This window comes from Diorhabda carinulata, chromosome X (genome assembly GCF_026250575.1).
Source record: "Diorhabda carinulata isolate Delta chromosome X, icDioCari1.1, whole genome shotgun sequence".
NCBI classification, from domain to species: Eukaryota; Metazoa; Arthropoda; class Insecta; order Coleoptera; family Chrysomelidae; genus Diorhabda; species Diorhabda carinulata.
The window spans coordinates 61780207-61803404 of NC_079472.1; the positions used below are offsets into that span (position 1 = coordinate 61780207).

Genomic DNA, 23198 nt, shown 5'->3' on the forward strand with positions numbered 1-23198 from the left:
TTGTGAACTGTGTGGCAGAGCAGGCTCTACATTACTGGGAATGAAACTGTTTTGACATCCTCATGTAGAGTATTTTCAAAGATATTGAAGGCAAAAATAACATGTATAGAATACCAATAATTTTAAGCAAATAAGTTAAATTGTAAGCGTGGAATCGGGAGCTGGGAAAATAAAAAACTAATCTTTTAAAAGTTTATTGATTTTCAACTAAATAATACTGACAGGTACTACAAAACACATTAAATTTTTCTCGTCTGATCCCTCAAGGGCCCATTGTACGACAGTTTGTATCTAAAAATTTAAAAAAAAAATTAGAATTTCTTCTACGAAACTCTTTATTAAATAGTGTTTTTAAATTGAAATTTGTTTTATATCCAAAAGTATCACACTTGTATTAATTTCATATGTATGTATGTGTGTAACCGACAATTTTTTCATCATTCTATAAAACTCCAAACAATTATTTGTTTGCCCACTTTTTGCTGAATCCATCGCCAACATTGATCCCAACAAAACAACGCCAGTAGAGCCGTAAAATCTTGAAAGTAGATTGTTAGAAAAGTTCTTGAAAATGAAAATGATTGCTGTGGTTACAATTGATGGAAAAACTGGTTAGGTTCGATAAGTAAAAATTATGTTTATGCATTCTAAGAAGATGACAGTTTGGATGGAAACGTAAGCGACTGACTGAAGATTTGACCACTCATTTCTTGATAATTGGAGAATGTGATGAACCAACTTATCAACTTATCAAATTACATCCAACAGATATGCTAACAGAGTAAAAGAGATCTTATATATGCTGGAACAAAACCAGCGCGCTGAGGATATTTCCATCGAATGTTTGGTAATGTTTCAGAGGAAAAAAGCCGAATTTTTGCACCTTGGATGAAACGTGGGGCCATTACTTCACAGCCGAAACCAAAAAACAATCAAAGCAATGGACTGAAAATTGAGAATCGGCTCCAAAGAAGGCAAAGACCGTTCCATCTGAAGGCAAGGTCATGGCCTCGGTTTTTTTTAATGCGCGTGGGATAATTACTATTAACTATATTGAAAAAAAAAGAAACTATAAACGGTGATGACTAGTATGTGAACTTATTGTGAATAAATCCAGCAAAAACGGCAGCATTTGGCTAAGAAGATAGTATTGTTAGTGGTCAAAAATTTCCCAACCATGAAGAACAGAAAACTGTAGCTAAAAGGCGATTACGTTTAAAAATAAATATTTGTGTGTTTTTTTGTTAGGCCAGGTACTTCTGGGACTAACCTTGTGTGTATAAAAGGATGTGGAAGAATTCAAAGTGGGATTAGATAATTTAAAATTCATAGTTTTTGTCAAGTTAACGCACTCGACTGACGCATCATCCCTTGTCTTCCGCACGACTGACGGTTGTTTTCTTTTACTAGTTGATATCAATTTTGTGTAAGAATAATTCCACATGGAATAATATTACCTTAGGAAAGTTTCGAATTCGTCATTTGGAAAAAAAGCCGCTGCCTCCTGGTATATTAAGTCCTATATACCTTCCCGTAGGCACATACCGAAATATGTACAAACATGATAAATGATAGTGTCGATTAAAAACCTACCGGTGCAGAATTTATTATGTTTGTATTCAATGTGAAAAAATAAACTAAAATGTAGTAATGTAATGAATTTATTTTTTCAATATGATATGAATATAATTAGTTGGTGATGTTAACAATAAACTCGAAACAAATAAGAGATTTCCCATTGCTTGGTTCCACGAGCTCCCAATGAATATTTGTTTGAATCTGGAAATAATTGGAAAAGTTAGTAGCTGTTGAATTAAAATTATGTATGTTAAAATTAAAGATAAAGCATTCATACCAAAAGATAATCCCAATAGTTTTTATCACAATAAAAACGGTGGATTTATACAGTATGTTACAGTGCAAGTTATTAATAAATAAAGCCGATGTGGCTCAAGATACAAAATACTTCTATACTCAAATTATTATCACTATGTGAGTGGAAACGATATAAAAACTTTACCTGTCTCAGTTGAGACAATAGAAAGGTTTTTTTCAAAATTAAAAATAATTAAATACTTCTACGACCATGAAGTATGAAAGATTGTCAAATCTTTTTATTATATCTATAGAGAGAGACTTGGCAGAACCTTGCGGGTCTGTCAAAGTTAGAAAAGCTAAATTTTAAGATATTAAACTTTGTATTTGTATTGTTGATAACTCCTATATAACGTGTGTTATCTTAATGGAAAAGACATTGTGAACACTCATTTAAATTTTGAGAAAATAATCAACCCAATACCCAAATAGTACACTAAAGAAAATTTCTCCAAGCCAGCTTAAACCGTGAAGATGATAGTCTGATATGAAAAGACTTTAATGACGTGATACCTCATACCATTCATTGAGAAGAAATTTGATGTGGAGTAGTGAAACGGTATTTCAGCCCACATTCCATACATACACGTCAATGCAATAGATAAAATATGTTAAAAGTAATGAAGAGCTAATTATTTGATGTTTTCCTACTAAAGGAATTCCAATAACTAAACAATATTTGTACTATTTTAAATTTGTAAGCATTGTCAAAGATAAAACGTTATTATGATCATCATGGGTTCTATCACCACAATGATCTTTCTCTATTTCTTTCTCATAACTCCGTTATGTCAAATCAAAGTTTGACCCAAAAAAAAATACGTTTTTCGCTTACTCTTGGATAGATTCTCAAAACTTCAAATCCGTCACTATAATAATAATCTTTTCCGGCTTTCATTTCACAATTTTCGACCTTAGTTTTCTTATCTGCTTCGTAGATGTGAGAACATGCTGATTGTCCGTCTACACCGGGAAAGGGAAGTTTTGCCGTCAGGATTTCAGCAGTTACTTTATTCACAGCACCTTTTACATCGTGATCTAAAAAAAAATGAAAATGATAAGCGATAGACAACAGACGATGTAAACAGATTCCTGAGAACAAAAATTCTATTACTAAGAAACTACACAGTAAAAAAGTTGAATAAATTGAAAACTGAGAAGTTTTTTCCAATCTTCAAAGGAATTAATTCTACCGACTTCGGTTGCTCCTCAGCTTCACTCCGATTTAATACACTAAATATATGCGGAAATATTGATTTTGGAGAAAACGATTCTATTTAAAAATGAATCTGACAATATTTGAAACCTATTTGAAAGGTTGAATACATTTTCCACGTGAATATCAAGGGCGGATCCAGGGTCTAGACACAGGGGTGGTCATTAGTATTAAGACGAGTCCTTCCCCAAAGACATGGTATTTTAAGCCTTTTATCCACAAAATATAAGTTAATTACGTTGTTTTTGACGATTTACGCAATTTTTACTTTAAACGTCAATTCCTCATCGACTTTGAAACAAAAAACCAAGTTAATTAATCATGATTTAAGGGGGGTCATGAACCCCATGACCTCTCCTCTGGATCCGCACTTGGTAAATCTATTATTTTACTTTGGGTGGACAACGTTGCTTTCTCACCCTTCGTCGATTAAAAACTCGCTATCGATTTCTCACAAACAGATATTTTGGATCATAATTACCAAACGAATAGAATCACGTCACAAATGGCCATAGGTTTTTTTTCTATAGTTTTTTATAGGCTTCATTTTTTATTTGTAACTTTTGTCTCTAAATATAATACTATCGGAGATACGTCGTGAAATTTTTATAAGGACCTAAGGGCAAACGAAGCTTTGTAAGTTGAAGTTCGTCTAGGGATTATTTTTTCTCATCAAGGACAAGCTTTGAAAAAAATTTTAGCATCATCTGGCGGTTCAAGTTTTCGGAAATTTACCTTCATCTTCTTGACGTTGGCGATTAGCATGACAAAACTCTTTCTATCTTGAGCTAGTCTAAATAGCTCTTATCCCAGTCAATTCTCTAATATTATTCAAGAGGCTTGTTTCTTTCCAATTCCTCTACGACCTTCAACTTTACCCATCATAATCAACCGGAGGATATTAAAGCGGCAACCACGCATTCTTGGTCCCAAATAAATTATTTGCCCGCTTTTAAGGTTATCCAACTCACGAACAGAATTTGCTCCATTAAGAACAGCATCATTTGTTTGCATAGCTGTCCACGGTATCTTGAACATGAGTCTATATAACCACATTTCAAAAGCTTCTAAGCGATTAATGGTAGATATTTTTAAATCCCATACTTCAACACTATAGAATCTACCATATCTATTGCCTTGCATTAGAAAATTTTGTTAATATTTTTTCTTACAGACTAAAATACACAATGAATGAAGAAATAAAAAGCAGCTTGAGCATAGGACAGACCCAAGATTGGAAAGATGCTCATGAAATTTGTCCAGAGCTCAGACATTGAAATCTTGGAATAAAAGTCCCAGCAAATGTATAGACCTGATTTAAAACAATTGCTAAGTCTACAAAAAAGAAATCCTTTCACATCACAGTTATGAAGACTTGAGATTTCTTGTCTGTTGGCAATTTCTTGAAGAATATAACCAGAAGAAAAGCTGTACTTGGCCATCAGAAGTACAAATACAATACAAAATATCTTAAAGGAAACACTTGGTAATGAATTGTAGATAAATAGCTTGTGAAATTAATTCAGTTCACTCAACCTTGTAAAACTATTGTAATTTTGAGTTTAATAAATTATGAAAAATAAATTTTCGGACGGACGGAAAATATAACTGGCGCAGTCAGTAGGATTCGTACGGTCACGATTTTTTATGCATAGAGCGGTAGAAGACTCGACAAGTATTTCAATACAGAAGCACGAAATTCACGTTCATCAAGGGACAAGACTTCAAATTACTGTAAGTGCCACATATCCTTATTTTTCTTATTCCTTTTAATCTATCCTTATCAAATTGTAGAATAAGGAAGGGATAATTTATTAATTTTGAATACTTGAATACTCTCCGAATTTTCAATTGAAGATCACGTTATTTGACATAATTTCAAGTTTTTTCATATGTCAGTGAGTGATATTCGATAGTAAGAATGTTTATTTATTTATTCATCAGCTCTCCAAAAAATAATTGGTTGTATTTTAATACTTTTAGGGATATTTTAAAAGCTTGATTTATGCAAACACAAATAACGAAATTATCGATAGAATAAACTTCCTTTATGACTCTATAAGCCAGAATCTTGGAATGCTCTTTCATGTTCAAAGAAATATCCTCCGAAAATGTGTAAAAGTGCAAAGTGCCTACTTCTAATATTTATTATAGTTTTTATTCTCTTGTTTTTATTTTATGGAGTTCCCCAACTTAATCATAATCTATCGCAAGTATGTTTTGACCGTTTATAAATCGATTGTTGTAATTCAAGGTGTTTGTCAAGGGCGATTCTTATTGTTGAAGTGTAGAGTGAAAAAAATCCATTATTCTTTGGATAAATTACAAGATTGGATTCCTAGCATTGCTGTACGCTGATGATCTCATTTTTCAAGGCCGGAACGAATTTATGACTTGAAATGAAACTTGTGGAATCCGCCTTAAGGTTAATCTAGCTCACATAATTGTATAAATTTCTTTAATTTCTTATTTCTTGGACCTGTTCATATGTTTATGTTTCGAAATCGTCTCAAGGTGTCTTCTGATTTGAAATTGAAATACTTAAATTATTTGAGTAAAATGTCAAACTCTATTTTGTAAATTTTGATACAACTACGAATAATTTGATAGACGTCTCTACATATTTTTGAAATGTGGAAACTAATTTCTCTTGTTAGAACAGATTTCTATTTTTATTTTGATATTCATGAAGTTATCTATTGATTATTATGAATACGCAAATTTTCCGAATGAAAGTAGTAGAATCGTCAATGTTTTCCCTGTTTAAAAAAAACTATTTTTAAATCAGAATAGATCTTAAATCAAAATGATTTAGAAACATAAACATAAACAAAATTTTTCTCGTTGTTTTGTTATTTCTTTTAACGCAAAATCTTCAAATCATATATCATCTGGTTTCTAGATAATCTTTAATGCTTTCATTTATTTTAATACAAACGTCAGACTAATTTTCAAAATTTACTAAACTATTTTTCATATCTTCAAAATTTAAATAGATGCCTAGCTTTTGCTTTGTGTCGAAGTAATGAATTTGATATAACAGATTTGAGAAACATTTTAATTGTATTGATAAGAATTTAGAAAGCTGTTTAGACTCATCCTCAAAAAACATAAAATAGCATGAAATGTGATGTTTAACTTTCTTTATCTTCTTATTTCGAATTGTTAGATCTTTTAAAATAACATGTTAAAGTTGACGATTCGACTTACTTCAGTCTTTATCAAAATATGATTCGACACTGACCATTTTCATACCAATAAATTGATTTTCTACCTTATTTATATGAAAATAAAAATAAAATAACAAGAGAAATTAATTTATATAATAGAACTGTAAATTATTTAGATCTTTATTGTAATTGTTATATGTTTCGTTCTTAAGTATGTGAAAATGACCTTTCAATCTACTTTCTAAATACTGCGATATCTGTCCTATGTATTTAAGTGAAATATTATGTTCTGTATGACGTAAGCTGAGATCATGTTTGATGAAATAATTTGATAGTTGCTGGGAAAATCACTGTACATATGTTAAGGGAAAATATTTTATGTATTTTGATACGAATTTCCCTCCTTTCTATATAATTAGTTTGCTTATACAAAATCCACAAATTTTTTTCGTAGAATCGAATCGCAAACTTATTAGTAGTTTTTCTGTATCTACTATCAACTTTTTCTTACGAAATAGTATATTGGTCTTAAGTTCGAAGATGATTTATAAAGTTTTCAGGTGGAAACTCAAGACTGAATTGTGTTTCATTCTCAGTCTTTCGATAAAAAAAATTGAACTTACATATTTCGGTTTTGGGATAATCATTTATATCTGCTGATATTTAACCCTGAACCATCGTTCAATTAACAACCTCCCTGTTTTTTGTTTACAGTAAAAAACTACTTTCAAAAATTGTACTGCGCTTCGAATTGAGGTACACAAACTGGTCAATGTCAAGTCGACTAATATCGGATCATAAATAATCATTCATGGAATATTCACAATTAATTAAAAATTATATTTTTTGTTTACTAAGGATTCCTTGGTCAATAACATCCATCAAATCATAATTATTCGTAGCTGCCAGAAGGATTTAGCTTTATGTAGTTGTTTAAAAAATAAAAGAAGATTTCAGTTTGTTTTCTCAATTATTATTATTACTAACACATACATATATATAGCTAAAGAGCAAAATATTCGATCGAAAAGAGTTTAGTCAAAACTTAATACTATTTCCAATATATTGTGAGTGAAGAAATACTTGCAAACTATGATGAAAACAAAATGTTGAAAAGTTTTCATATCAAAAAAAAATAAAAATATAAGATGCCCACGTAAGCCTTATTCAGACTTTAGAATGATAAAATCCAAGCAAAGTATAGAGTAGAGTAAGAAAAAAACCAAATGCTAAAATCTAGTATATTTCTAATGAAGGCTTACGTAGTGTTTTGGAATTTTGAACCCAATTTTGCTTTGAAGGCTGTGAATGGGATTTGGTGATGAATCCGGGATGACGAGCAGAATCAAATAAAAGTTATTCACCAGAGAAACACGATTATACCAAATGATTATCTGTTTCTTTGGCATTACTATAATGCTAAAGCGACATGGTACGTTCAATACGGAATGGTAATCAACCAATTGTTTGTCAGAAGTCATTGGAAAAATTCGAGAAAACTCAACAGGACAATCTCAGCTTTCACACTGCTACTGAAACAGCCAGAAACCGAGCAAATCATCTGGAAACAAAGCCAGACTTGTGAAAATACATTTTTTTAAATAAAAAATTTGCAATATGCAAAAAACAGTGGATATTGTTGCAACTGCTCTAACCCTACCAGAAGTTGATTTTTCTACTTTAAATATATTAAATAAGATATAAAAAAAGTTCCAACACGTGGAAATACCTTAGTCGAAAATGGCGACCGGCTCTTGGACTAAAATAATCAGCAAGATTTTCGTGTCACGGTTGGTTTATATTCATCCTTCAAAGTATGCGTAATCGATGCTCAACGCTTAATTAATTTCAGCTCATTGTTTGTAATTTAAAAATCTTTTATTTTGTATATGATGTACCAATAATATCTCACTTCTATCAAGGTCTAGAAAAATAATATTTATAATACAATTTTAAGATAATTTTTAAACAACTAATCATATTCTTGACATGGTAATTATTTAAACATTATTTCTAATTGTTTCTGATGTCGCGGCGATGCCATTATTTCACCTAATATATTATTATATAATCATGACTCCCATGGCCTTGAGCAATGATCATTTTGCATACTTCCAAGAAGATACAATAATGATAGAAGTTTCATTCGTTGTTCTTTTTAGAATCCGAGGAAAACAGAAAAAAGCACCAGCAACACATAACTCATTTCCTGCTTTTTGTCTTAGTGCCATCTAATTAGGTGAAAAACGATTTCAAATAATCACAAAATAGATATAAGTAAAAACAAAATATGTTATATTATATAAAAAAAATATCTCTTCAGCTTCTTATTTCTTAGACCTATTGACATGTTTATGCTTTTAAATCTTCTTGATTTTAGGTCTCTTCTGTTTGTTTTTTAATAACTTTTGAAAGATACGTTTCTTTAAGTCCTATTTGACAAAGCTGGGCTTAAGATCAACAAAAAGAAAATCAAATTTATGGTGATTGGTAAGAGAAAATGTAGATCTGTATACAGAAACAGTTCCCATTGAGGGAGTACACCTCTTCAAATACAATGAAACACTGATTCAAAGATTAAGTTTCGAATTGAAATGGCAAGATCCACGTTCATAAAAATGGGAAAGCTCTTGAGCAACAGCAACCTAAGCATTGGTACCTGATGGCGAGCCACGAAATGTTACTAACTCTCCACGCTGCTTTACGATATGGAAGGGTGGACACAAAAAGTAGCAACAATACAAAAATTAGAAGCTTTTGCAATGTGGCTGTATAGACGCATTTTAGGAATACCATGGAATGATAGAGTAACCAATACGGAGGTGCCGTGAAGAATGGTTAAAAATTTAGAATTGCTTGTAACTATTAAGGAAAGAAAACTTTTTTACATACATCTGAATCACATAACTCTCGCAGATTTTACCCACATAAGATCAAGACTTATCCTCTGGCAGTTCACGACTCTACAGCTCAAAAATGGTTCTGTATGATGTGAAATGAAAGTGTAACTGAGGCAGGCAGCAACGAAGCTGATTTTCGCTTATTGAGAATTGAACAGCTCACAACTTAATCTCATAACTTCCCCCTTAAAAAACTGAAAGTATTTGGAAATATTTTTAGACAGTTAATTTCACGAATCGTAATATTTGGAACTTTTTATGTTTGTGTGTAAAATAACAATAGAAAATAAACACTTTTGGATAAAATAAATGAAAATTGGATTGCAAATATTGACGTAAACGTTTAACGCGTCATTTTTAGAGATGCTGTACTCTATTTTTAACAAATGACAGAACTCTGAATAGGGAATGTATCTCTCTAAGATGTTGACATTTCAGCAATAGCCTAAAATAAATTGAACACAACCAAATATCCAGATCATTGTTTTCTGTAGTACCATTTGTATATAACTTTACCCATAACGTACACACTATCAAAAATATTCGAAAGTTTTCTTATTAATGTTAAAAGATTGCTGATGTGTGATATAATCATGTTTTTCAGTGTATATTATGTTGTCTTAACAAGAAGTTAAAATTACTTCAATTAACCTTCATTTTTTAATGATCAACTTGAAAAATTGAAACAAGAATAACTACTTATTGCTTTGAAATGTTGTATATACCAATTTTGTTCTACTAACTTTGTTGTATACATTGACCAACTTAACAATAAATGACCTGGAAAAAGAGCTATTAGAAATTGAACGCTAATATCCAATGTACAGTTAACAATTTTTATATGTTCCAATATTTGATATTTTGATGCCGAACTCAGAATTGTATTGTGTATATATATTTACAGTGAAATCCCACAAAATTCCCTGATGTTTTCTGTTTTAATTTAGTTACAATTCCGTAGACTTAAGAGTATGAGTATTTAAAACATCCGTAGAGGAATCGAATGAAGTCTAAAAGCTCTAAAAAACATCGCGGGCCTTATTGATACGCATCAGGGGCCGAAGGCGGCCCGCGGGCCGTATCTTTGACATTACTGCATTACGTAGTCGTAGTGCGCATGTCATTAGAGGAATGTTTTGCTTCCAACGTTAGCATTCGAATATCAAATTTTCTCGATCCGTGTCACTGGAGCTCCCAACATTGGAACTAAGCTGATTGAACGTTACGCATTTTGTATGGAAAACCAAAGTTGCCAGTACCATACAGTTTATTTCAAAAGAATTCATATTTGTTTTTTACTTTTTTGCCACATTCTTATTTTTTCGGTAAGGTTCTAGCCTTCATTCAATGTTCAGCCAACATTGAGAGGCCAATGTTGCGCTTCATCGTGTAGTACCGGCTTTATAGCAAGACCTATTCGACAACAGATGATAATAATTTGCTTAGAGTATTAAGCCGGTACTACACGATATTACAGTCAACGCTATAAATTTGTGCTCATATTCAATAATTTACGTTTTTTGTTATAATTGCGCTCTAAACTTTTGAAATTGAGCTCTGGTCAATCTGTTTACTTTAGAAAATATATGCATTTATTCAATCAATTTATATTTAATATGATTTTCTGTATATACTATTTTTTTAAAAAAATTAGGAATTGTCTTTATTTCCAATGGCTTTGAATTGAACTTACCTGGAGTGAATTTGAATTCAACCTTCAAAAATGTATCTTTTTTTGCTACACACGGTGGTTTTGTACAGTTTTGAAGATTAACACGATCTTCTAGATCATCGTATTTTATTCCTGCAACAAAATTTTGGAAATTAAACATATGTATATCATATCTTTTGAGTTTGGCACAACACGATAATCCTATTTAAAAAAATTGGTAATTACTACCAAACTTATGATGAACTAAATTCAGCCAAACAACATAATATTCATTTCAAACTGTTCTGGGCGATTAACGAATTACACTGTATATAGCAAATGCTTAAAATGGTCGAACAAATAAGTGACGATTCCACAAAGCGGTACTGGATGATCGTCGACTGAAAGTGCGCGTGCTAGCAGATATACACAAAAAGTGTATATTAACTGAAAATATGGACACGTGTGCTCAAGATGGGTGCCGCGTTTGCTTACAATGGGTCTATAACTTCACACCCGAAACAAACAACGCAAACACGGCAAAGTCCGTTTCATCTGCAAGGTCATGGCGTCGGTTTTTTGAGATGCGGGTGGGATAATTTCCGTTGATTATCTTGAAAAACGAAAAACTATCGACGGCAAGTAATATGAGAACTTATTGTAAGATTTGAGCGAAGAAATCAAGCAAAAATGACCGCATTTGGCTAAGAAGTAAGTTTTGTTTCATCAAGACAATGCAGGAGGTCACAAATCCGTTATTGCAATGGCCAAAATTATTGATATAAAGTTTGAATTGCTACCATATCCATCCTATTCGCCAGATTTAGGATCCTCGGATTATTTTGGTTGTTTTGACGAGATTGACGATTCTTATTGTAAAAAAAGTATCGAAGTTATTGAACATCGCTGGGAAAAGTGTATAGATCTAAAAGGAGATTACAATGAAAAATAAATATGTTTTGTCAGGTACTTCTGGGACCAATCTCGTATGGTTCAATGTTTTAATGACAGATAAGAGACATTAAAACACTCATGTGAAGTTATCCGCGAGTATTTTTTTACAAAATCAACTGAACTGAAATATTAATGGAGTGGATAAAAATTTTTAAATACGTGTTTTTCTACATATTCCACCTAAAAAATAGAAGGAATCATTTAACTATTACAAAGGTCAGCTAATTAGAAAACAAATGACGAAAAATTGTGATGTATTTTCAAAATTCATCAAAAAAATTCGTGTATATTAAATTTTCGCACTAACGCACATCGTTCGTTTTGAAATTGAGGCTCCAAAATTTTTCCAAATTTTCTTCAACGAAGGAGACATTTAATAGAAAATTATATTGTAAGTATTTTTTATAACCTTAAAAATACTTACAATATGTTCAGTGAGTGAATGAAAGGCTCAACATTTTCTTTTGAACATTCAAATGTAAATATACAAAAGTTCAAATAAAAATAAAATTTATTCGACACTCAAATATTCAATGAAAATTTGAAAACATGTGTCCCAAATTTTTTCATCCACTTGTTTAGCATAAATTTATTTAATTTTGTAAAAAAATATTCGTGGTAGAAATCCGTGGATAGATATTTCCTTATCCGGTTTTCCTTCAATAAAATTTGAAAATATTATTCGCAAAAGGGTTAGAATGTTAATGTTTTGATCTACCAACGACTCATATTTGATGCTCATTTTTCCTGAATCATTTTGATTATGAAGTTTTTTATCTCATATTAATTAACAATTTACTGTAAGCCTAATTAACATAGATTGTATTCCGAAGAATCGAAAAACAATCTACTCTACATTCTAATTTATTATAGACAACATCCATAGCGATTTGGCCGAGAATTAATAGCAAACACAAAACGCTCAATCCAGAAAAGTATTGGAGAGGTCACTAGACATTGTACAGTTGGTGCAAGACTCGAAATAATGGGAAGTTATGAAAAACAAACATTGCAAAAAATATAGGGGAGATAAAATAAAAGATCGAGTATCTACTCTGTCGGTGCTTTGTTTTGCCGAAAAAACGACGTCAAATGCTAGTCTCGAAGAAACATCAGAACTAGAAATAATAAAACTTCACTCTTGGTTAGAAATGATTGAAAATAAGCTATAAAAAGGACACAGTTAAGCGGTAAACTCAATTTATAGCATGGGGAAAATAAACCAAGACCAATCTAGTTCGATGTGGAGCCTTTCGACCTTCTCCGTAGGCTTTTCCATTAGAATTTAGTTGAATTGGTCTCTATGTGTAGCTACTCGGAATAGTTGTTTTTGATACCTCGCATTATTTGCCCGAAATAATTAACCTTTTCTGTTTTTATGATGATAGCACCACATCTCGAACGCTTCTATTTTACTCATATTGTCGGCTTTAAGCATCCACGTCTCACATCTTAAAGATATATCGGGACAGGACAAAGATATTGACAACTGATTTTTGCTACTTTTTTTCAAATTAAGTCTTCTTTTATTTTGGCACAAGTATGATAAGCCACCCCTCAACGATCGTCATGAAACTCCATACTCAGACTATCGATATCACGAGAATTCGATTTATCACATCTATTTTATGCGGAAACATTTACTTCCGGAAATACCGGAAGTGGCCATTATCTTAGAAAGGCTAACTTTGTTCGATAGGTCTCATCAAGATCTATCTGTGTGTGAAATGTCATAATTGACGTTTGCGCAGAGGAGTTTCTGTGGAAAAAGTATGCAAATGCATTATTTTTACGAAAAATCGATAAATAAAATGGAAATTTAATAATTTTTGTAAGGTTAGGTTGGGTAAGGTTAAGTTAGGTTAGGTTAAATTAGGTTAGGTTAGGTTAGGTATCAATAGTCTATGTATAGAGTTCCATGATGATCGTCGTAGGGTGTCTATCGTACTCTTTCCTATATTTCTCAAAAATAACTATATTATTTGAGTAAAAAAAATATATCAAATAGGAGCAGACTTTTTTGAAAGGTACGATTATGGTTTTGAATTTTTGTGATAACCTCCAATGGTAGAAATACAAATAGTTTTCAGGTTATTATCGAGGTTACGTTTGTAATAATTTATTTCCAGCAACTGTACTATAAATGGCTTCTGATAAATAGCCGAAAGCTATTGTCATTTGGTCACCCCATGTCTACATGACACAAATCAAGCATCAAAAATAATCTTTATAATTATATACACAAATAACCCACAAGCAGCTACTGTTAGATAAGTACCGGTAATTATAGCATTTGAATGGTAATATGACGTTTTCTCTTGTTACTAGCGTCGATAAATTTTAATTTGAGTAGTATGTGTCGAGATTTATTTCGTTTATTATGGTTTGTTGGTTATTTATATACATTTTTTTATTGCTATTTAAAAAAAATACATTTAACAAACCAACTATCGCATTATCTATAAATACTCACAAATTATTTTATGAGAATTTTTTTACGAGAATTTTTTTTTCACATTTTAGATATTCTCTGTCTCAAATCATTCACCGTAGAATTCAATTGTGTAAACTCAATTTTAGTATTATAATGTATGTACAGTATAGGAATATCATCCCCATCCAGCACCCTATCTAAATTATAAGCGCCCCCTCGACAATTTCAAATAAAAAGGGGGTCGTACGGCTCCTTGTTGGAAACGGATTTTAGTCCTCCGTTTGGCGTTATGAAGTTTTTTAAATTTGGTGCAATCATAAATGAGAAAATTGATTTTTATTATGGCAAGAATTGTGTCTTATTGGACTTTATTTTTTTGAGAACTTATGGTGAGGTTTATCTAGATTTCTTGATTTTCTGATTAACTTCTTACTAGTACCTACATTACAAAGACTTTTTCCTGATGTTAATCATCCAAATGAGATGGATCGATCCAAGGTTACTAGAATAATAGAAGGTTTGTGACATGCGCATGTTTTTGTAAACAAACGATCAGCTGCTAGAACACCAGCTACGTCATTATGTTTACATTTTTATTTCGTTTATATTTTTATGTTAAATAGAACCTCACTAACATTATGTTAGATTATCTTCACCACATTTTACACGTAGAGCTAGAAATTAGAACGAGATTTTTCCAATAGGTGGATTGGAAGACGTGGAATGATCGAATGACCAGCTAGGCTTCACGATTTGAGAGAGAAAGAGTCAGAGAAATGCTTTAATGTCAAAAAATTATAAAAATTTGTAGACAAAAGCTTGTAAAAACTGAAAAACAAACATAAAAATAATTGCGAAATTCGGGAGAGGATGATATCGATTTGATTTCAATTAGCAAGTGATTGGGCATTTGTTTTGCATTGTAAAATATTGAGCCTTTAAATCATTCTTAACGTGGAGTAGGTAAGTAAATGTCATGCTTCGCGTTCCTAAGTAAAATTGGAGAATCGTGCTTACGAATTAGGCAAACGGATTCAAAGATAAATAAGGAAGGAAGAGTCAGATTTTTTTAATCTTTCAAAGAAGTCCTTGCTGTTTAGGTCTAATGAATAATTAACAGCTTTCTTTTGTAGTTTGAAGATTCGCTCAAATTGAGTCATACCACATGTATCCTAGAAAGGAAGGGTGTATCGGAGATGCTACTCGATAAGGGCATAATAAACTGTTGAGGAGGTGGATAAATTCAGTTCTTTGGAAACTGATAACAGCGCAAAACAGAAGGAATTTTATTTTCTAGATAAGGCGGTAATGTCTAACTCCCATTTCAAGGAATTGTCCTTAACAAGCCCTAAGATTTAAGCGTGTTTAGGTCACTATTTATGTTAGTGGCAGTCGTAGGAGACGGTCGTGTGGGTTCCAAAACTGCCTCGGTTATTGTCAAGAAGTTAATAATGGTCATTTTGAACATTTAACTCAATTATAGCAATACAGGGACTTTTTAAGACATTTGGACGAACTATTATGCTTCAGCTCCTGGATTAAGCACCAGCGATTATCAAATCTTCGTCAAGCTAAAAGAATACTTAAGTGGTAAAAGTTTTGAAAGTTTTGATGACATGTCAAACGCTTCTTTATCGGTTGGCGAGAAATCTCTTCGACTCATGAATTCAAAAGCTGGAGCACCATCTTCAACAGTGCTTCGAAAAAAATGGAGACTACGTTGACTCATATCAATAAATTAAAATTTATAGTATTTTATTATATTACAATGTCAGAGAGTCTAACCTAGATTTTCAGTGCTTACATTTTTTATAAGAAAACTGTTTTACAAAATTTGTTAATTTTATTTTATTCTGTTTGTGATTAAAGCTATTTTGTTTTTTCGTTTGAAATTAAATAATTTGCAATTGCTGACCAAAATTATTGTTGATATAAAACCCTTTGTATCAGTGAAATGAAAACATTGTATAAATTATATATAATCACAGTTAAATAATTGAAATCTAATTATCGGTAATATATAATCATGAAATGAAAATTAATTCTTGTATTGAAACTTGTTTTTCTGGACAAATTATATATTTCAATGTAATACTTTTACAATCTGAATACATTAATTTAAAAGTGTTACTTTAGTTGCTTTAGTTTTACAAATGATTCCCTATTTAGTTCGTTCAAATTAGACTAATGAAAAAAATTTCAAAGTACGAAATTTTAGGTAAAGCCTTCGGGTTTATCATTAGAAGTGAGTTTTCTTCGATTTAATGTGTGTTTAAGAAGTTTCTCATCCTCAAAGATCAAAATTTAAGGTTTTTTAGATTGTTCTCGTCAACAGTGAGTTTTTTTCGAAAATAGAACAAGCTAATAAAAATATCGTAATTCTAGTACCTACAATATGAACCACCAGATTGTACTTTTCGTGGAAGAAGGCTAAAAAAGAGTCCATTTGGTATCAAATCAACATGGTGACAGCGTAAATTTTGTGTGTAGAAGGACATTTATTCCCTCAATGATTTTATGCAAAAGCAAATGCAAGCTTCTCAAATGAGATGATACTTCACCTATTATCGACCACCTCTACATCCACACCCTCGAAAATCCCAAAAAGATTTTAGAAAAAAATGCCGTTTTGGTGCGAGTTTTCAAATTTTAAATGAGAAACCGAAGGTTTTACGAACTTATTTTGGGAGGAAATTGAAGCTACAAAATGTATGCTTTAGTTTTTGGAAAATTTTGCGAAAATGGCTGAAATTCAACAACTTATAAAAAAGTAACCAAACTCGTCAACCATGAAAAAATCTAACATTAGTAAAAGTAATTTTTTTCCTATCACAGAGTGAGTTCAAAGGTATAACCCTCACCTCAAGCAAAAATTCGCTGCTGGGTGTAGCAGAGTCACAGACATATGTATTTTAAGTTCACCTAGACAACCAGCAAAAAACAATCCCATTCGTGTTGTTTTCCAATAAAATTTTACAAGTCTGAATTTTTTTGCAAAAACAGTTGAAAAGTAAAGACTCCAAAGAGTAACATGCACTTTCTTACGTCCCGAAATGTTGAGTTCTCGAGGAGATACAGCAGTTTCTTCTTCAGCAGGGGACGTAATTTCTCTCATACGTGGTGCGAATACTTTTTAGTAAGATGTTTGAGCCTATTTTTCAAAGAAATGACAGCTCTTAAGGAAAAATTACACAGACCTTTTTTGTAGAAAATTTCTACACATTTCTTCACAAAATTTTGATGTTAACTTTCACTGAATCGATAAAACATCCTAAGAACTACCTAAATCCAGAAAATCAGCGACATAACTAATTTTCGTGGGTCAGAAGCTGTGATCACTGGACTAACAACATTGTTGATGTGCCTGAAAATCTCTATTCTTATATGCCTATTTGTTATTTGGGACTTTTTATGAAAACCATAATTCCGTCCATTCTGCTCGCCCCTGTATAATAGTAGTGAATCAATACTGTCATACTTTTATGACGACTTATCAATTTCGTCTCTGAAAATGTCTTTGTGAACGTTACCCACGCTTCAACCCAGCTAAATATTTTTTCTCAGTAATTATTCCAATCAAGCAGTTAATACAAGTAACTAGCTTCTTCTTTTTTCTAGTGACAATATAAAAATATAATTATCGACCTTATTAATCCAATATTCAATCAAAGGTTGAATTAAAACAAAACAAATATAAAAAAAGTGAACCAAGCGGTAACTATCACTAACAGTTACGATGCTACTCTAGCACTTGGATTCGAATGTTTTTTTGTACCGATAACAGGGATAATTTTTAATTTATTACAGTATTAAGGTGTGTGCACATCTCACTGGTTATCTTCTAGAAACTCCAAAAGGTAAAAAATACACGACATAACATCGAAAAATCGTAAAAGCTATTAGCAAACTAATGACTGTCATTTGCATTCATTGCAGCCTAGCTATTTTCTATTTATTAATAATTGTAATGTCAACTTCAATAACTAAGTCAACTTTTAATAAATATGTCATACGCTATAACGACAATAATGTCTTCTTTTAGTTCCTATTTCTTGTATAAATCATTTTGATCGAACATAAAAACTAACTGGTACCATGTTTGTAGTACACCGAGTACACACAAACTTACCTGTAGCTCCTAGAAGCAATAGCAGTTCTAGTTTACGACTAGTATGGTTTCTGCGGACTGCTCAATATCTGGTTTATTTGTTCTAACTCACTATCCTGCTGTTTTTTCCGTCTTATAAAATTCCATTCAATGTTTTTGGTTTCTCTTTTAACTTCCTCATTCAAAATTTTTAATGGTCTTCCTTTTTTTATTACTATTCATGAAACATTTTATCTCTTCAAATATTTCTAAATTCCCAAATTCTCCATTTCATCTTTAGGTTTTGTTTCTATATTTTTCAGATAGGTATTTTCCTTTTGCTTCCTGGTGGATTTTTTTTGACCCAATAGTGAATATACAAGTTTGAATTTTTATTTCTTTCAGTATTTTTTCCTTTTACTGGAAACTTCCAAAGAGTCTAATTCCGTTTTCCACTTTATGTCATCCTCGATTCTATTATCTTCAGCTATTTCGTCTTTATTTTCTTGCCATATATTCTTAGTTTTTATTCATAGCTCGTTTTTGGGCATTTCGCTATATTCTTATGTAGTCATTAGATTCCCTTTGACATTGTTTCATCTTTTCTTCTGCTTTTTAGGATCTTCCATATGTCATTCCTTTCCATCATATCGAAACCTTCTCAAGGTCAATAACGTGTCCTCAATTAACCTCTCAACCTTTTTTCCATTACCTTAGCATGTAGTTTCCCTTCGTTTTGCCTTCTCTGGTATATCATTTCTTGTATATTGAAATAATTTCAGTGTCGCATCTGGGTATAAAGTTGTGGAGATGAAAACTCATTTTTAGACAGCTTCTCAAATGAAGTTTCTCATAATTTGGCAGTTTTTAACTGTCTCAACTATAAACATTATGTCTTATATGGTTGATCACTTTGTAAGAAAGAGGAAAAGCTAGAAAATCAAATATTATCGTCGGTGTGTTAAGACAGGTATTTCGATTGATTAGGATCAGGTAGAAAAGCGGAAAATACTAAGAGAACTAGGAGTCAATTTACGAAAATTTGTCAGAAAATTGAAAGTCGATGAGAAATTTATAAGCAATATTCTAAAGAAACAGAATTTATTTCAAAAATAAAGAGAATTGCTACCCAGAAGCAACAAATGGAACAAAAATCAAAATTCAGAAATACTAAATATACTGTTTACACCAACACTAACAATTACACTGTCCAAAGCTCGTTTCGATAAGCAAGTTTTCGTCTTCAGAGGCTGAAGGTAAGAACAATTTACCTTTAGTCTCTGAAAACGATAACTTGGTTATCGAAACGCGCATCGGACAGTATAATTGTTAGTAAGTATAAGTGTATTTTGAAAAACACAAAATAGTTCAACTCGAAAGTATTTGTGTAGCTGGCAATATCTTCTAGTGTTCGTTCTTCTACATTTGTTCTTCTGGAAATTCTGTAACCACCAGAATATGTGTTATATCAATGCAGCTTTATTTCTTAGACAGTCCATCATCAAGTAAGTTCTTGACAATGATATTATTGTAAGCTGGTTGAACGCTACGGGGTTCTATTTACGTAGTTAATAAGTCCACATATAAATCACTATGTGTCGCAAATCCTTCGACGTTTGTTGAAAAAACGACAACTGTCGCATAGCGTCCATCATGAGTAACAAAAATTGTCGTAAAATTTTTTTTCGAAAACTACACAAGACAAGGATTTATGTGAGATGTGAACCCGGCTTTAGATTGTATCATCGGTGACGGAATGTACTTTTACTTTTTATTTTTAATCGCATAATTTACTATATATTTGTACTTTCATTCAATTTCAAACTGGTTTTGTTAATTTGTTTATTTCACTAGAAGATTTTTTTATTTCTATTTCAATATCATATAATTTGTTGTTGTGATTTCTTTGAACTTTATGTAGATAGTTTTTGGACTTACGTCCACATAAATATTTGTGTTGTTAACATTCGACAAATTATTATGCAAAATAATTTTAGAAATAGTTTGGTTCAAAAAAAATTAAGATGATTCTATACTTTCACAGTCCCCTCGTTTTTTGGCTATAGACAATCGAAAAATCATCTGATTTCGATGATTTTTTTTCCAAAATCTTCGTTTTTACGGTGTAATTATGAAAAAAATATAGAAAATATCTCACCTGGAGATTTCATAGAGTGTTATGACTTAAAGTTTCTCTAAGGCTACGGATCCACTTCTTTAATTTGATAGTACTTATACAGCGGATTTTAAATTAGAAAGAAATTTAATTAATTCATTGTAAAGACAAGACAAATTATTTCAAAACAAAATAATAGTAATAATAAAAGTTATTAATCAATTTAAAAACAGAAAATATGTTACCTCATCGAAAAATATTCTTAGTACAGTTTTATTTGTAAAAATAAACTTGTTTTCGAAAAACATTGAATAAAAACCAAATTTTTGTTTATTACTTTTTATTCAATGAACAATAATTATAGTATAAATGAATCTAACAATATTAACAATAATTTATTTATACATTAATATTAGAAAATAAATTATATTATGTAGAAAGTACTCACCGTGTTTATTTTTAGGACATTTCTTAACTTCCGTAGCAGCAACAAACGCCGCGGTACATAAGAAAACAATTAGAATGTATTTCATATTAAACCGGTACCTACACTTCACTTAGCCTGGTAATAACTACTTTGATTTCCGTTCGAGTAGGTACTACCTAGACTACTGAGCTAAATTCGTTACTCTCACTCCAAGAATATGTTTAAATATGAAGATTCGTCCCTGAACCCCACCAAAACCACAGTAGTTATTTATTTAAATGAACGATGCCAAACAATAAAAAAATTTAAGCTCATTTCCTAGTAAACTTGATTTAAATTATACATGTGTTGGTGAGTTTTACGTGAAATATTTATCAATTCATTCATTTCTGTATAGGAAACATTGTTTACATGAGGATATAATTAGAAATATAAAGTCTACGAGGGTTGATACTTGACTTTTGAAATGGACAAATAAAAACAAATATTTATAATTGGATGTGATTTCATTGCTTTTCAAAATTTCTCCATTGAGATCAATACATGCGTTTGAATCGATTGCGATTGAGGTACCTCCAAAACATACGATTTGAACGAATCCACCGAATAAGAAGAAATCATTGGGTGCCAAACAAGGCGGATGAACCATCAATTCGATGTTTTGCCTGTGAAAAAAACAGATGTATTAGAGCTCGCTTCAACAATTTGTTTCCTTGATTTTTTCGACTATTTCTGGTGGACAAATACTGTTATATCATTTAGTATTGGCCGTTCTACATTGGTCTAATGGAATGGTGGCGTCATGTCCAGTTATTTCGAAATAATCTGACAACCATCGAAGCGCGTTATTGGCGAACAGCTTTCATAGGATTTGGCTTCTATGCATAGATTGTTCAAGATGATGCTTCATTACCAAAAGTCGAAGCGAGTTAATCGGCACAATGCTGTTGGTTCTATCCACGCCGAAAAAAAAGAAAATCACCTAATGTGAATGTTTCAAGTATCTGTACACAACACGTACATGGGTGATTCCGTTCTAACTGTGATTTTTTGTATTCAAAATTTCAAGATTTTAAAATTTAACTTTTCTAACTTTTTTATGCATATTATTCATCTATTTTACTGTAAAAATAAAACTCTAAGAGGAATTTACTACAACTTCAAAGTATCACGAGCAAGACACAAATGTCGGATTTTGAGTTCCACGGTACTGACTCATTTATCCACGGTACTGACATGGTAACTTAAGATATTAAACAACAAGTGCATCAATTTTCCTCAGTTTGATCATAAACATTAGAATTTATAAGGTAATTAGTTTAAATCATTTGTTACGACAAAAAAAATTAATAATTTATCGGTAAATTCTAGGAATGGACATGACACGGTACTGACATTCAAGTGATGTAGTATAAGTTTTCTTTAAGTGGCAAGTTATATTGTATAAAAATAATGTTTAAATATCTTAAGAATTATTCAATTAACACAAAATTTTTATTAATTGATTATTAATTAATGACTAGTACAAAAAAACAATACAGGACATTGAATATCACAGTTAGAACGGAATCACCCACATGGTATTTACACCATTAAACATGTCAAGCTTCATGACGGCGATGTCAGATTTTACATATTCACATCAGTGTTGCCGTATCTCAAAACTTAAGTAGCAACAATTGTATTGTTAAACTTGATGCACATTTTATTTAGTGGTATCTATAAAAACAATATTATTTCAATTCCATGTAATTATTTGAGTGTATTATTTGAATATTAACAAACAATGTGTCAATTTGAAAATTTTCCACCATTTTTTTTAGTATTAGCGACAAACGAGTAACTCGCATCACATTATAGTAAATTTTGCAAATAAACAAATATTTACAATAACAAATATAAGCCGGTGTGGTTCAAATAACCAATTATGGTTTTTATAATCCCACTCTTCGTACCACCATTTGTATTTCGCCCAGATAGAAAAATTAATCAACCATTTTTTCAAATAACGAATTGATATTTCATAGAAATCAACAAGGAACGTGTAATATCTTCAATATCCTAACCGAAATCCCATAACAAGATCTATTATCAATACATTAGTAAACTGGTTCAGTAAAAGATTTATCCAAATCAGGCCGCAGAAAAACTGCACCAACTGAAAACAAATTTTCAGATGTTCGTGTCCTGATAGAAGACGATCCACACTTGACTACTAGACAAATATCCAGGGAACTTGATGTTTCACAAACATCCGTCATGAAAATTTCTCGTAATATAAGTAAATTCCATCCATACAAAGTAACGTGTGTGAAAAGTTTGCAGACCTAGTGATGAAAAAATGTTACAAAATGATGTTATGTTTTGC

The 23198-nt window shown here is 31.4% G+C and overlaps 1 protein-coding gene across 2 annotated transcripts; it reads right to left on the minus strand.

The window, feature by feature from the left end:
• Window positions 1-178: 178 nt before the first annotated feature.
• On the minus strand, window positions 179-22095 carry LOC130900742 (NPC intracellular cholesterol transporter 2 homolog a). 2 transcript variants are annotated; one of them, XM_057811557.1, is made up of 4 exons: window positions 20852-22095; window positions 10855-10965; window positions 2711-2913; window positions 179-291 (listed from the first exon to the last, which is right to left on the minus strand). In XM_057811557.1, the coding sequence occupies exons 1-4, from the start codon at window positions 20934-20936 to the stop codon at window positions 208-210; spliced, it is 483 nt and encodes a 160-aa protein (XP_057667540.1). In that variant the 5' UTR covers window positions 20937-22095; the 3' UTR covers window positions 179-207. The 2 variants fall into 2 exon arrangements, with proteins under 2 accessions (XP_057667540.1, XP_057667539.1); XM_057811556.1 differs by having other exon boundaries at window positions 179-1779; window positions 20852-21097.
• Window positions 22096-23198: the final 1103 nt, after the last annotated feature.